Here is a 17,263-nt window from a genome sequence, read left to right as displayed (position 1 = left end):
GTGGTGGGGGAAGAGAAAATTAAAGAGAAAGAGGAGGAAAGGGGGAAAGATAAAGTAAAAAAGATGACCCACAGCATTTATGTTGCGCCAAATCTGTTGAGCCATATATCTGTGGATCCCACTCATGAATCTCCTATTGTTCCTTTCACTTATTTATCTCTCTTATTAAATGGGCTTCAAAAATAGAACTGTTGTAGATTGTTCCATCGTTTGAATGAGGAAATTTTCTCATTTACCACTATATAAGAACAGTTATATGTGCAATTCTTTTTCATTTTGATTTGTCTATTGATTGATGGACGTAGTCCTTGTTGTCCAGAGCCCCAGCATGCATCATGTCCATTGCAAAACGATAAAGATCAACAAAATCCATTTCGTGCTTCATGCTGCAGTCACATACAGCGAGTCGAAAACAGCCGTTTTATTCATTCAAACTACCAGTCCTGCATGTAGCTGGTAATACATAAACGGCTGTTTTCGATGTAGGGGTTATTTTAATTTAAAAAAAATGAAAGACGCGTTCACATCCTTTATCTTTCTGAATTAAGTTGACGAGAGAAAGACGAATTTCACAAAGCGACCCCCCTCGCGTCGCCTTTATTCCCGTATAAGGCACGAAAGGGGGGTTCTGCTCCCAATGCATGACTAAATGTATATACAGGTGGTAAAGGGATTCTTCAGTGCCAAATCCTGAAGTATCTGTTCATGATTATTATTCCGCTTTAACTTTTTAGTTTTATCTACCAATCAGACGGAAATAAATAGGCCTACAGTTTTGTTTACCTTAATTATTTGCACATGTTTGAACTTTCGATATTGCTCACCGGGTTGCTCACATTCTCTCCGTGCAATAAAATAAAAGGTCACTAAATACAAAATCGACAGGTAGTTTTTTTTTCCTTTCAATGAACATTTTCAATTGATAAGATTTATATGATAAACACTTTTTAGTATCGTTTCTCGTATTATTTTGCAATTATGCCTATAAGTTTACTGCAATTATACTCATGTAGGATTATGACATCATTGATATCAGGGGCCGCGGAAGCGGGGGGGGGGCTGGGGGCTTCAGCCCCCACTTTTTTTTCCAAAACCGTGTACAAAAACGAAAAATGACCATCATGCAGTGATTGTGATTTTTTGCATGGTCAGCCCCCCCCCCCCCCCACTTTGAAAACCGTTCCGCAGCCCCTGGATATCTGTGTTCAAGTCCATTGAAATCATGGGTCAAAGGCTTCGTCACATTAAAAACTCGAATATAAGGCCTACATCACAAAAAGGAATATGGCTACCTCCTGATTATCCAAGCAAGCAAAGTATTGAAAGGTACCGTACCGTATAGATTATTTGGGTGAATGTTCGTATATTTCTATGTATGTTTTTACTCTTTCCCCCATTTATTTCGTATGTTTTCCCATTGTCACCTCTTTTTTTCCTTTTACACTTACATGTACTTGAAAAAATCATAGGAGAGCAGCCAGCAGTCAATTACTTTTTTTTAATGGTTAGCACGTTATGTTTTCTTTTTTTAATTGTCCAATACCGTACCGTACCGTAATAATTTTAACTCTTCAGTGCACTTCTGTCTGCAGCGGAAAAATGTTGAAATTTGAACTTCGAATTACAAGACGAGGAAGAAAGGTCAATTTAATGCAAAGATGCGTGTGGTTATTGGAATAGCAGCTTTAGTATTGATAATTCTATATCTTTTTCTACTTGTTTTGCCTTTTACTTTAACTGTATTTTTTGTTATAACTGTTGGTTCATTCATTGCGTTTCACTTGTCACAAAATCCGGCTTGTGCCTCGCGGATCCTGACCCACGTGCGGACTTTGAGCACGACTGCCCCGAAGTTCTGGCGGACACGACCGGAAGAGGAGGCCACCACCAGTAGGGCATCTGAGAAGTCCTTGCCGCCAGCATATCAACCGAAACTCACAGACAGCATCAAAGAGAGAGGAAAGGAAAATATCGTTAATTATGTAAGACCAACACTAAAGCCAAGAAGGTTTAGAACTGCTGTGGAGACAAGCGAATTTCAAGGGAAAAGTCCACATCAAACTCAACAAAATTGGGTCCCTCTTAAAAATTCTACAGCTGCAGCTGCAAACTTTTCAACATGGAGTCCAAGGCAAGCTACTGAAGGATTCAATTTTTCCACAGGATACAGCGCAGATGACAAGTTCTCATTCTCAAGGCTCCCATTGTCACCAATTTATCCCCCTAATAAATCAGTAGACAGGTAAGTTACGTTAGTACAGTAGAGGCGCACGGCCAATATGGGAGACTCTCTCCAATAGGGGAGACAACCTCCCACATTGGAGACTTGCTTTGCAAAACGACAAAAGAAACAACACCAACAAAAGCATGATTTTTTCCACCCAAAATTTTGTGTCACAGGTCAGAAGCCCATTTGTTTTGTGTGTGATTGACAACAAAAATCCTTATCAAAACAAAAGTAGACGGTGAAATTTTAAAGTAGACGGTGAAAAGGGGTAATTTTTTATGAGGAATCTGCTTATCACATTTTTATTTGCTGCCAAGGTAATCCTTTGGCAGCAAATGTAAACAAAGGAAATTGGTCTCCAAAACTGGAGACTGTCTCTGAAATTGGATACCCAAATTCTTTACAAAAGTCTCTGATATTGGAGATAATCTCCCACATTGGAGACAGTCTCCAATATTGGCTGTGCGCCTCTACTGTAGTACATGTACTAGTAGTACAGCGTTTTATGGATGACTAAGTCTAAGACTAAGCCTAGAAATTCTCTAGATAGAGAGTATAGATACTAGATAGAGGGAGGCAGCGTAGAACAAGGTAGCTTGTGTGAAAACAGAAAAATCAAAGAAACAGATCAACGAAAGTTTGAGAAAAACTTGACAAATAATGAAAAGGTTATGAGCATTTGAATATTGCGATCACTAATGCTATGGAGATCCTCACATGGGCAATGCGACAAAGATGTGTGATGTCACCTGTGAACAACTCCCCCCCATTACTTTAGTATATATTGCACTTAAATTGCCTCTTTTATCACATTTATCAGTAGATCATGTGTTCTTTCTATAGGAGGGCATGTAATACAGATTTTTAAAGAATATATCATGGATAAAGAGTTTGTATCACTTTATACCTTTACAGTATACCTTTATACCGCATCTACTGGAAAAATACAGTTGTTCCTGCAGTCAAGTTTCCAGGTCTATCTTGTTGTCTTCCTAGCTTGGATAAGTTTGAAAACTGAGTCTGTGCTATTTGTGCAATGTGCTGTGCCAATGTATTGGAATGAAAAAGGCACTATTCCCATGCGTGAACATAATGCCACGCAGACCAGAACTTATCACCATCATAAGAAAAAGCAAAAAGATACATTTTGGGGGTATTTTATAGTCCAAAGGGAAAGTTGTTCACAAGTGACATCACACATCCTTGTCGCATTACCAATGGGAGGATCTCCATAGTATTAGTGATTGCAATATTCAAATGCTCATAACTTTCTCATTGTTTGTCCGATTTTTCTCAAACTTTCGTTAATCTGTTTTTTTTATTTTTCTGTTTTCACACAAGCTACCTTGTTCTACGCTGCCTCCCTCTATCTAGTATCTATACTCTCTATAGATCTAGAGAATTTCTAGGCTTAGTCTTAGACTTAGTCATCCATAAAACGCTGTACTACTAGTACATGTACTACAGTAGAGGCGCACAGACAAAAGCCTAATTATCCCAAAGGTTTCATTCCCCTTTAACCATAACCAAAAGTGACGAAAAAATCAGATGCCCTGAATGCAATATTTATCTTGAGCATTTGAAATGTGTGTTATTGCTTAAATGTAATCTAGTTTAATTGTGTTATTTATAAAACCTTGACTGAGAATGAGGTTTTCAAGGTAGGCTCTAATATGTAGTTTGATCATTGAATGACACGTCTACATGGAAGTAAAGTGTTGTAAAAACATTACAAAAGTGTATGACGTTGCTTGATTTCTAGTTTTTCCACATATTTTCATATCAAAATTTGTATGTTACAAAAATCCATTTCGCTTAGGCGAGCAATAAATTGCTCTTATGATTATAGGGCAACTCCCAGAATTGATGCCATATGCATTGCCACTCAGCCTCAATTATTTCCTTTGTACATTTATTTTGACATTGACATGCCTCTAGGCATTGAATGACTGTTTGTTGGACTGTTGGTCCTCTTTCGATCAGCTTTATTTTCTGTGTCCTTTAGCTGAGCTTAAAATGTATGAAGGAAGAAATTAAACTGATATTAATTGGATGTTTTTTTTCCAGTCCTGAGTTGGATTCAAGTACAACAATGCTGCGCTTCAATTCTGGTCAGGATTCCCTTCTCCATCCCAGCATGCACTACCCGACCCACCAACCCGACCTTGTGACCTCTCCAGGACTACTTCCTTCGGTCAACTGGTTGAAGGATGGAGGAATGTCCAGTCCTCGTCAAAGGAAAGGGTTACCAAGAGTCCAGACTCCAGTCATGGTCAAGATTGCCTGTCCACTCCCAGACCGCCCAGCTAGTCCTTTGTAAGTCATACAATTATTTGATTTAATAATACATGGACAGTCACAATGTTATAAACTTTATTGTGACTTAATGCCAGGTATATTGTGGTATTAACATGAACATAAGGGGCCCGTTGCATAAAACTTTTTACCTGAGAAAACTCAGGTTGTTTTTACCGGAGTTTTTGCCCTGTGTTAAAGTCAATGGTAGAAATCAGACTAACCTTAGTTTTCAGTTTTTACCAGAGTTTTCTCAGGTAAAAAGTTTTATGCAACGGGCCCAAGGTGGGTACAGTCACAGTAAGTATGTTTGTCATGAAAAGCAGGGTTCCCACGGTCTTGGAAAATCCTCTAAAATCCTGGATAAATTTGTGGTCATGGAAAGTCAGGGAGTTTGGAAAATTTGTGAAAAGTCATGAAAAAGTCATGGAATTGCATTTATCTCTTGGCTGCGGCAGCTTTCCAGTTTGTTGTGTCTCGCAACTCTCATACACTGTGATCATACTCTGCTATTATAATTGGTGTTCATGATTTCCATTTTTCCCCCAAATTCTACATAACTCCCGGGACGTCACAAAAAGCAGTAATTTTGTCATGGAATTATGTGTTCAAATTTCTGTGGGAACCCTGAATAGGCACCCCCCCAAAAAAAAAACTGTGATAATAAAATAAATAAATAGAAAATAGATGTACTGTAGTCTGTAGATACATGTACATGAACATGTAGCAGGCAAAAAAATTCCAAAATTTGCTACATTTAATTACCAATGAGAATTTTAGTTGCACTTATAGAGATTTCCATGGGTCATGGGGGCACGGGGGGGGGCAAATTAGCCCCCATGTACTGAAATGTTTGATTTTTTTAAATACATGCAAATAAAGGGTTGTTGTGGATTGATATTTTCGCTAAGAAGTGCAATAATCTAATAACGCCCCTGTTTAAAATAGAATTGCCCTAGTGAGTTTCATCTCCCCCAAAAAAGAAAATAGAGTTGTGGATTTTTTGTTGTTGTTGATTATTTTGTTGTTCTGTTGCAGATTTAGGAAACTGGCATCAGAGAGTGACAAACAGAAATCTAGCAGTGCAGATAAGGTCATAATGGCTATCAGGCAAAGACAGAAGAGAACAGTTCACGATGCAAACTCAGAGACCAATAGTCCTATAGCGCCCTCTGATGTCAGAAGTGAATCAAAGAGGAGGTAAGAAAATATAAAATTGTTATATCAGCACTGGATAGAGTTAAATCTTGTTCAGATATTCGTGAAACATGTCTGAGCATAATGCAGATGTGGTGAGATGCTAATTTTGCTGTTTTTTCAGGAAAATGTATTGATGTCCAGTGTAATGTATTCTAAGGAAAGACTTTGTAAGCAAAGGTTTTCTTTTATATTTAAAGGAATTCAAATTCAAAGGGGAATCTACATTGTAACCTTGGTAAATGAAATGATTTGTGCGAAGAAAACTTTTTCAAAGAATTGTGAATGTGTGAAAGAAGTTAAATACAGAATAAGCAATTTATAAATCTCGTATTTGGAATCTGGTGAGTAGATTGTGATGAGTAGCCAGGACAATTTTTCCATGTCATATTTATAGTACATTGTATAATTACTAGGAATATGTATTTTCTACTAATTTATCTTAACCCTTGGGGCAGTTATACGAATATAACAAATATATTGTACATTTGTATATCCTCGTACATGTAAAGGAAAAATATTCTAAGAATTTTTTTTTTGAAAAGAATGACATTTGAGTCATTGTACAGATTACAGAATATGGGGGAATCATTCCTAGTGACATCTGTGTGGCCAATTTACAATCTCTGTAGTATAGAGATTATTTCAATACTTTTTACAAATTTTAAGAATTCATGAATTTATTTTTCCAGTTAAAACTTTTGCCTGCATGTACATGTACCTACCTATCTGATCATTCTTTTGCCTTTTTAAACAACTTGTTATCTTATATTGGATTCCTTTTTAAGCTTTAATTACATATTTGTTAATGAACTGCCATTTATTAATAGATTGAATCTGAATGTATTCTTTTTTTTTCTTTATTCACAGGAAATTGGATAGCACCTCTAGTAAAGATACTGGAAGAAGCGACATGGATATAGATTTAGATATTAACCCTTTACCAAGGCGAAAGCAGACAGACAGAATATTCAGACCTTCAAGATTTGGAATCACGTCGCCCACACCCAGAAACCCAATAGTTAGCTCCTTCAGCTCATCCAAGAAGACACAGGTATCTACAGGCATTTTCAGGGGAGCATTTCCAGAAACAGTGATTTTCACTGACATTTGTTATAAGCTACTGAAATCCTTGCTTCTGATTGGCTTAGAACATTTGGTCAGGGATTTTTCACTGACAAGATGCTTCATGAAATGCTCCTATGGTGTGGACTAAGTTCAGTAATGATTTGCAGCAATGTTTGTAAATACAAAGAAGCAACAAAAGAGGCACAAGAATTAAGCAGAGTCCTGTTAAAGGCCATTCTTGGTCACACTTGTGACCAAAATTATGACAAATCTTGACTTTAATTAGTTATGAACCTAAAAATTTTAGAGATTCATAACTAATTATAATGATTTTGAAAGTTTAATTTTATTTTTACATTCACCGGAATTTGAAAATGAAATTCAACTTTCAAAATCATGCTTCTACAGTATGTGAAGTCACACACGACCCATTTCTTTTGACCTCTGACCTTGAACTTGCATATTGGAGACAGCAAAAAATATTTCCAAATGACAGTTTTTAGAGTTATAACTACTGTGATTAGAGTTAAGATTTGTCATAATTTCGGTCACATTGTGACCAAGAATGGCTCTGGAAGACTTGTGGGCCCTAGCTTATTAATAAGAAGTCAGTGCAAAATATGATGTCTTGAGCTTTTTTGGTGCAACTTTTAACAATTTTTTGTTAAAGAATTGATGTGTTACTTGTAATGTATGTGTATTAACATAAGAGGATGATTTGTCTCACTATTTCTGAACAGAAGCGCATAATGAAGAATAAAGAGAATTCAAGCTTTACTTATTAAAATCATTCTTGCTTCCTCTATAACCACATAGTTTCTCTATAATCACACAGACAACTAAATTGTTTGAGATACAAAATAGTCAAGTACTATACAATCTTGAGTTATACTAGGTACATGAAATTTACAATCACAGTTGAGGAATTAAGGTTAATAGGCCGAAAGAGAGTTTTGTGACAAGCTGATTTGGAGAGACATCTTTGCTGAATCCACACTACTTGCTTACATATGTCCTTCAAACATTCTCGCTATACAGGCTACGTTGAAGAGAAGAATTGATACGTCATCGGTAGAGGTGGAAGAGGAAGAGGGTGTGTCACCCATCAAGAAGAAAGCCCATCCCCAGACGTCCCAGCAATCTCCTCGTCTTCAGAGCCCCTCCAAGAGAATCAACCCACCATCAACCCCTGGACTGTTGGCCAGTAGATCTGGCAGTAGAGCCCTCTTCCTGGAGAAGAACACTGGGCTGTCAGGATCACCCAGTAAGGACGCAGGAACCACTCCTCAGAAATCCAATCTGAAGGGGAAACTGTTCACTCCCAAGAGGACTTCATTTGTTCCTGTAAGTCTAGGATGTTGTTCACTTTGTTACCATGTTGAGAGAATATCTGTTTTTATGCTCCTTTCATGAATTCACCCTCAATTTAGTGCCGACCTGGCAATATGAATTGCATTCATTATCAAAATAGCCCACACTGTGTTTATGAGTGCATAAAGGAAATAGTCTGGATTATTGTTCTGTATTAAAAGGCAGCGAAATTTGATGCTCGAGTGAACCACGATGCTGCACGGCACATTGGAAACTGACCGCAGAGTCCAGTCTATTTGATAATCCTGTTCATGAATTCTGAGATGAGATCGAGTGCACCTTTTCTGGTCCTTGACCTTTCTTGAATAGAAATAGTTCATACCCACAAATTCATGAAAGTGGTAATTAGATTATGCCACTGGCTAACATTTACTTACTAGATAGACCTTGTGGCACCCTCATGATTCTAATAATTCAAATATATTTTGTTCCATTTTCTTGTTTGACTGATCATATTGCCATTTTAGTGGTATAAACATTTTCTCGTTTTTATATCACTGCATAATTTTGAGGAAATAATGTTTTTTATGAATCAAGTGGCAACTTTATCAATTTGAAATGTAAATCATGTTCCTCTTCGGCTACATACTTGATTTATTACTATAAAAGTGTGTTCAAGCAATGTGATCATACTTGTCTTCTTTTTATTTTATTTACCAGAGAGTAGACACGCCAGGGGAGTACACTGCTGCTGATACCAAGGAGGACAGAGCTCAGGCAAGGCAAAGGGGCAGCTATCTGAAAGAGATGCTTATGCAAGAGACGGAAGAAAACCCCTCAAAAGGTAGAGTACATGCCAAGCTGCCTTGCCTCCCACCCCCCCACACCCCCCCCCACACCCCTGTGAAAATTCTTACAAAACATTGAATATTACACACACTTTGTACATGTATTTTTAGTATAGCCAGACAATATTGTCAGGTTTAAACCTACATGTAGATAAAGCAACAATATGTAATGATATGAAATTGTTCATTGAATCTTGTGTGATACTGCTCAATGATGTACATAGTCTGATTTATATTTAAGTATTCGAAATCTCATTTTGATTTCCATTTGTTTCAGGTGCTGATTCTACTGGCTCAGCTCAAGAGACAAACACTTTGTTTACGGGAACAACAGCAACAGCAGCATCCTCTAACCCCTTGCCAACATTATCCATAGGTTCTCTTACCAAGTCTACAGCTTCAACTACAAGTGCAGCACCTGCTGCTCTCTCAACAATTACTTCTACATCTTCTGGGGGAACCTCTGCTCTTGGAATTCTCTCAACATCTACTCAGAACACAAGCAGCAATCCTCTTTTGTCTACTAGTGACAAACAGAAACTAACAGCCACAAGTTCAGAGAAGACTATCAGTTTTGGGAATCCTACTGCACAACAACTGAACTTGTCATCCAGTGCTTCAGCATCCTCGGCAGGAACTTTGCAGAAGTCTGGTGAGGCCTCTGTAGGTTTCAAATTGCCAAGTGCCACTTCTGCAGGGAATTCTCTGGGGACTCAGCCGTCATTGAGCTTGGGTGCTAATCCTGTGCGTTTGGGTCTTAGTAGTGCTTTAGGAGGCACTCAGGTTGATGCTAAAGCTCCATCATTAAGCACTAATAACAATGCAGTTGCTGCTCCAAGTGATGTGAAGACAACCCAACCTCAGACCACCTCTGCTTCAGTTAGTGGAGGTTTTACAGTTGGTGGTGCTGCTACCATGTTTTCAGGACCTTCAACAACCTCAGCTCCTGCAACGTCTACTTCCACTTCAACCACGAAACCACAATTTCCATCCATCTTTGGTGGTCTAGGTGCATCATCTGGAGCTCAGAGCAGTGCTGGATCAACCCCAGGAAAACCAAGCTCTCAGGCACCGGCAGGTGGATACCAGTTTGGACAGACTACAATTGGATCTACCCCAACTACTTCTGGAGGACTGTCTTTTGGTAATTCTAAAACATCTTCTGTCCCAAGTGGATTAGCAACACCATTTCAGGCAGCTGCACAAACATCTGCCCCTGCTTCCACTGTGAATAAATCAATGTTTTCTATGTCTGCTCCGAATACAACTGCGCCGAGTGCTACACAAAATGGAGGGCCACAATTCCCGCCCATCTTTGGCCAGCAAACTACTGCTACAACCTCAAAAGCAAGTGGAATAGGTCAAGGGACTCTTTTCAGTTCAACAACAAGCAAACCATCTGTAGGAGCAACTGGAATACTAAGCCAAGGAACTCCTTTTGGTTCCACAACGAGCCAGCCATCTGTAGGACCGACCGGAATAAGCCAAGGTACTCCTACCTTTGGTTCTGCAACCAGTCAACCACCAACAGGAGGCTTTAAATTTGGACAGTCTGTGATTTCAGCTCCTGCAACAGCTCCTCCTCCAGCTTTTAACTTTGGTGGAAGCTCAGCTGCACAGATTTCATCTTCAACCAGTAGTTCAAGCATGTTTGGCTCTGCTCCTGCACCATCCTTTGGTGTTAGCAAGCCTGGCAGTGGTGTTGGATCAAGTATATTTGGTGCAGCACCTGCTACAAACCAGACACCCCTTGGCAGTGCTCCTGCAAACGCAAGCACCATGTTTAGTGGGGCCACGACCACCCCACAAAAGCCTGCTTTTGGGGCTACTAGCAACAGCAGCATGTTTGGAAACTCTGCTGGCGCACCTGCATCAAAGCCAGCCTTTGGAAATCCCACCGCAACAGTTACTCCGTTTGGAAGTGGTACAAGCCAGCCACCAGCTGCCGCATCATCATCGCCATTCCAGTTTGGTAGTTCGCAACCAAAAGCGCCGACACAGCCTCCTACTGCTACTGGAGGATTCAACTTTGGTGGGCAAGCAACGCCACAGAAATCTTTCAACTTTGGTGAGTTTAACCCTAAGAAGACATTTTTTCGTGATAAATCCTCCGCGCGAATTTTTTTGACCGCGTCGCTCACTGACTTTCTACATTCAAGTCTCGCGCAACTTTTGAGACCAAAATTGCGACCCCCAGGTACGCGATTCCAAAATTACGCAACATTTTGTAAGTGAATGCAGACCCATAATTGCTCGAAAACGTGAATTTGTGTACAAATCCAATGCAAATTGTGTTTTTAGCCAAAATTCATAAATGTATCATTATTTTTCCTTTAACTGATTAAAATCAATTAATTCCATCTTATATATGGTCAAAATAAAGTCCCCAACAATTTCCATTGAAAAAACAATGAAAAATAAAAAGTCGAAAAACAAAGAAATATATAAGATATTTAGAAAACAATAAAATACATCAGAAAAAAAATATATGATTTTCAAATTTTTTTAAAGTACATTTGATCAGATTCATATACAGTGTCTGTGTACCAAAGATTAGCATTTAGGGGCATTATTTAGTTAAATCGAGCAAACTTTTGATTTTACGCATAAATTAGTATAATTGATTAGCAATGAGATTTTTCGCAGAATTTGATCTTGTAGTTTTGTAGATTATGCCATGGGTAAGGCGCGTGCCAATTTTCGTTGCGATCGCGCGATCGACGGCCGAGATCATAAGGGGGGGGGGCTCAATCAGCCCCCCTCAGGCATCAAAATAGCCCAGTCTATTTAGGGTTAACACAGAGTATTCCCAACTAATTTGTTATCAGGACTGAATTATGTTTCTTTTTGTTGCCCCTAACCTTCCAATATAATTTTAATGCAAATTACTATTTGAGTTATAGATTACTTCTAGTATTAAAGATTTGTACACAAGTATAAAACATGTCTTCCCTTCATGAAAATTTGAGCATGTAACAATGGAATACACATATTAAGCAATCTGTGGACATGTGTGTGTAAATCCTATTTTTCAAAGCTGATCTTTATTGTGAATGACTGAATTCATATTTTGTACGTTTTTACAGGTGGCTCAGCCCCAGCCCCAACCCCAAATAGTGGCTTTCAGTTTGGTCAGGGGCAACCCTCCGGTGGAGCTACGCCGCAGAACAACTTCTTTGGCGGAGCCTCAGGTAGGAAATTCCAGTGCAAACGAAATTTGCGAGAATTTGTTTTCTGGTTTTGGGCCATTGTGTTGATACAAATAGGGATACATGTTTATATTTTTTTTTTTATATATAAAAGAGAGGGAAAAGGTTCATTTTTGTCTAGAGGTTTCATTCCATCTGCCTGGGTGACCTAATTTTGTATTGTTCTTGTGACAAATGTAATTTTGTCTTATTTTCTCTGATAATGTACTCTTGGGGGACAGTAATAGTTTGATATGGTTTTGGTTCAGAAGGATTGAGGTTAATGAATTAGTGTGGGTTTAAGATATTTTTCATAAGGTTTGATGTTGGCTTAATCTGGAGATCGTCGTTGGGAGCGGTTGTCCCCAGAGCTGATGTCATGCAATATTTGTGTACTATGCCCTCTTATATAGTGAGACAATGTGGTCTTTTTATAACTGAGAAAAAGTTCAAAATACACATACATGTACAAGTGAGAAGCCAAGTAAGGTATTGCATGTTCAAAATCTTGAGAGTTTGAAATATTTTTACTCCCATAAATGTCAAACACTTGATTGGAATAAAAATTGATGTGTGCACTGAGAATTGTATCCTTCCTCATTGGGGAAATGCTAGATGCCCATTACTAGATTGCATCCATTTATCTTTTAGAATTTAAAAGCTCTTCTTTAAATAAACAAAATCCCTACCTTTCAAAGACTTAAATAGGTCCAAAAAACTATTCCTTCAAATTATTTAATAGGAGTCAGGAGTCGCTCAGTATGTTCTCATTGTTGTATTTAACCCCTCTTTTGCAGGTAACGCAGCCAGTCCTTTCGGCGGTGGAGGTGGATTTGGGGCTCCAACACCAGGCGCCGGGAACACCCCTGCCCCAGCCTTTGGGGCATCCCCAAGCCCAGCTCCTGCACCTGCTGCTGGGGGCTTCTCGATAGGGTCTGGAGGGGCGAACCCTGCCGCTAGCCAGAAAAGGGCAAATAGGCTTCGGCAGTTACGAAGTAGAGCTGGAAGAAGGTGATAGTGAGCACTGACAACACTGAACTCTGTAAAGAAACATTGAAAAAATTGATTACATGATGAAATGGGAGATGGCTTTCTCTGGAATTAACCTCTCATTTGATTGGACATCGTACAGATTGTCAGACAGGTACGAAGTACAGTTGGAAGAGTGTGATGGAGAACATTGACAGTTTGATGATTTCTGTAAAATGAACGTTAGAAATTTATTATGAAATGGCAGGTATCTCTGGAATCAACTTCTTCATTTCTGTGGACGTTGTAGGGATTGTCAGGTTCGAAGTAGAGCTGGAAGATGAAACACTTAGTGAATCATATAAATGGAAAAGTAATCTTAATAGATGATGAAATAGGACACAGCTCTCTATGGAATCAAATTATCAATTTCTTTGGACATTGTAGTGATCATTTGACATTTTGTTCCCAAAGATAGATGCACATCTCACTACACATTGATGATATGACAAATTGTTTTGGATAAGGAAGTTCATAAACTTGACAGGACATGTGTCGGTCTCGTAGCAATCTTTGATGTTTGTGAGCAAGGATTTTTTATCATTACTGCATTGATATTCTCTATGCAGAAGCATAGTGATTGTGGCTCAGTGGTTGAGGTCTACCTCATCAATGTGAGGTCGTGGGTTCAATCCTCGGCAAAGTCATACCAAAGACTTTTAAAAATGGGACCTCCTGCATTTTAGCTATCCATTCAGCATTTAGATTGGAGAAGGGTAGTAAAAATATAAATGCAGGTCCTGTTGGTAGAACAATTTTATAACTGAAGTGGCTTACATTGATAAATAAAACATTATTATTGTTAATAAAGATATGCTTTGTCTCTTTGGTATTTACTTGGTCACATGTGACAGAGCTTGAAGCTAAGTCGATTTCCTTTAGTATGTTTAGATACATGTATTATCAAGTCACAGAAGTAGGAATTAGGACTTTTGGTTGATTACTATGACCATCAGAATGAAGCAGTGATGATCGTCGAGTATCTATCTAACACCTTGGTGGAGACAGGTAAATGTAGACTAACCACTCCCACACTGGTTGGATCATTCCACCCAAATATTTGACTGATGGATGTTGAATTTTTGCTCAGGCTTAGAATGATTCAGAAACGGATCTTCATACATTGCATATTCATGAAGACGTGCATAGAACTGTTTCACCAAAATAATGCGAAGCTTTAAAATGTCATAACTTTGTTATTCGTTGTCTGATTTTTATGAAATTTTCTGTGTTATGTTTGTCTGATTTCACTTCATCTGTTGAAATCATATTATTTTCAGCCTGAAGTACCCCTTTAATGATTATTCCTGATCGGTTTACATATTGGTAACAAATAGATATGTTAAAAATTTATAAAATTAAATCAATATTTATTCAAATTTCTCAGCTTTTACATCTTATTTAGATCATGTTATTTCCCTAACCCAACTTTTTATACTTTTATGAACCAAACTATATTGTATGTTAAGCATATATTACTATATCAGGGTGAACTTTTCATTCTATGTAGATTTTGTATGTGGGAATTACATGTATGTATTATAGCATTGAAGCATTGCTGATGTACATGTATTCTGTAATTTAATCAATTTATCTTCCAAATGTAATTCCAAAATTATTTAAACTACATTGGTTGTACCCATTTTTTGCCTACTTATGTAATCTTTGGAAACAGTTATGAGTCAATACAAGTAATACAACATTGATCATCTTATACTTGTTTTCCTTTATGATTATATGTGCTTAGACAAAAACCCTGTAAACAGTTATTTGTGTAACCTGTACTGTCTGCAATTATAAAATTGAAGTTACTTGCTATTACTATTAAATGAAACTGTTTATTTTCATATTCCTTTTAGTGATATGGGGCCTTAGGAATATGAAAATTGAAATTTGTATCTATCTATTGGCACCATTGTTTACATTATGCAGTTTCTAATCAGTAATAGTACTCTATTACATGTACTAGACAGCCAATTTTATGTAACTCAATCTCTTGTAAGCCAGAGGTATTCAGACAAATATTACAAAATTATTATTTTTAGTCATGTTCTTTGCAAATTCTAAAGCTACATGTAGTTTGAATTGTACAAATATCTTATACTGTTTTCAGTAACTCATGATTTTTTTGGTCTGCACCAAGCCCGTACTAATATAGTCTGCACAACAAGTGTTCGGTAACTACATAGCAGAGTCGCGCCACTTTTACGATCAACCATTCAAATACTCGGGCATATAAGGGATTGTACTAGTCTGGTGCTGATAAAAGCAGAACTATAACCCCTGCCTGGCGCAGGCTATTTTAGACTGCACCATTCATAAATTCGAAATTTTTACTACTCCGCCTGGAGCTGGTCCGAACCAGCGAGTTACTGAAAGCGGTATTAAATAATGATAATAATCACCTAAAATCAATCAGTTTCTCAGACAAATGGGTCACTGTCATGTGACACAAATTGTGAGGATTGATCTTATGGATGGATATAGGATTGATTTAATTGATCACTTATTTGGATCACTCATTGATTGGTTAAAGGGGAATCCAGCCTTGGTCATGAAATGTTGTCTTGTAAAGGAGAAAAATAACTAGGAAAGTAAATAATGACAAGGGGCAAGGACATCTTTCCCATAAGTACCCATTCCCCTGGGGCAGTAATCTGAACATAACCCAGGTAGTATATTGTTTTATGTTTTCATTAAAGAAAAATATAATATGAAGTAAAACTTATGAAAAAAAAGACATTTCAGCCATTTGATGTATTGGCGTACAGGGAAGAGAGTCCTTGCCTTACATCACTATGACATCATATATGCAGCCAATTTGAAGTCTCCATGGGTGTAGTGATTACCAATTTTACAACTTCCAAAAATTCATAACTTTCTTATTATTTGTCCGATATTGTTCAAACTTTCACCTATCAACTTGTCTGATTTTTCCTTTTCCTCGTAAAACAATCTTTTATTTGGGTCAGATTCCCCTTTAACTTTGTGTTGTGAAAACCATTTCTTGCAAAAGGTGTTGTGCTCTCTCAATCTTCTAAAGTGGAAAAAATCTGTGATCCCGGCAAAGAGAATTCCTGCATTCTATTACAGTGAACTCGTGTTTACTTCATAACTAAGAAAGTGGGAATACGAATGTATGCTTGTTGTATACTTCTTTATTCGTTTTCCAATTGTTGCTTAAATTTTCAATTGAATACAACTTCCATGTTTGGTTATAGGGTAAGTTCTGGAGGCACTCATGGAAACTGATTTGTTTACTCCACCAGTTGGTGCTGATATTGCAATACAATCATTTAATTTTCATAAGTCTTGAAATTTGAATTTTCGAGCCACTTTTTGAATTGATTTGGTCAATCAACACTCAATTTTTATAAAATTGAAATTTGCATTTCAAAATACATGTATATTTGAAAGTGGACTCCAACAAATTTATGTACGTATTTTTTCTTGAAAACCAGGGTCCCGTTTCATAAAGACTTGTTATAATAACAAATGCAACATTTCTATAACAAGTTTACTATCAGCCAATCAGATTGAAGGATTTCAGTGGCTTATAACTGTTATTGTAAAAAGTTTTATGAAACGGACCCCTGTTCCAATTTTTTTTTTTTGTCGATGGAATGTGAAAATATCCTTCAGATACTGTAATACCGCATAATGTGATTGTGATCGTATTTACTGTTACTGTTTGTAAATAAAATGGAATAGAAAGTTACTCCGACATCGTCAATTTTTTGTTCACGACCTTGTTTAGTCAGGTACCTGCAATTCTATTCTAATGCTTATTACGATGGCTTTAAAGCTTTCAAGGGAAAGTTCACACTAACAATAAGTTTGTTTTATTAACATAACAACTATAGAAAATGTTAGTGAAGCCTAGGTTTCCCCAAATATCAATTCAAAAATGTTATACAATGTATTTATATACTTACATGGTTTTTATTTTGTAATTTCATCTGCGACTAGCTACCCAATATGTTGTGTAACATAAATTCACTGAATTCCAACTTTGTTGATGGTTCACGACGACTGAAAATATTTTACTCATAGAAGGGCGCATGAAGTGATGTGTTCCCCCCCCTCCCCTCTTCAAGTCG

The 17,263-nt window shown here is 37.6% G+C and overlaps 1 protein-coding gene across 1 annotated transcript; it reads left to right on the top strand.

Annotated features, from left to right (window-relative positions):
- Positions 1-1,546: 1,546 nt before the first annotated feature.
- LOC129276606 (mucin-5AC-like) lies at positions 1,547-16,881 on the top strand. The gene is made up of 9 exons (XM_054912993.2): positions 1,547-2,242; positions 4,295-4,543; positions 5,561-5,722; positions 6,590-6,773; positions 7,826-8,131; positions 8,819-8,942; positions 9,224-11,014; positions 12,033-12,137; positions 12,932-16,881. The coding sequence occupies exons 1-9, from the start codon at positions 1,659-1,661 to the stop codon at positions 13,147-13,149; spliced, it is 3,723 nt and encodes a 1,240-aa protein (XP_054768968.2). The 5' UTR covers positions 1,547-1,658; the 3' UTR covers positions 13,150-16,881.
- Positions 16,882-17,263: the final 382 nt, after the last annotated feature.

This window comes from Lytechinus pictus, chromosome 14 (assembly GCF_037042905.1).
Source record: "Lytechinus pictus isolate F3 Inbred chromosome 14, Lp3.0, whole genome shotgun sequence".
NCBI lineage: Eukaryota > Metazoa > Echinodermata > Echinoidea > Temnopleuroida > Toxopneustidae > Lytechinus > Lytechinus pictus.
Note: the sequence above shows the minus strand (reverse complement) of the source record. Positions and strands in the feature narration are given on the sequence as shown.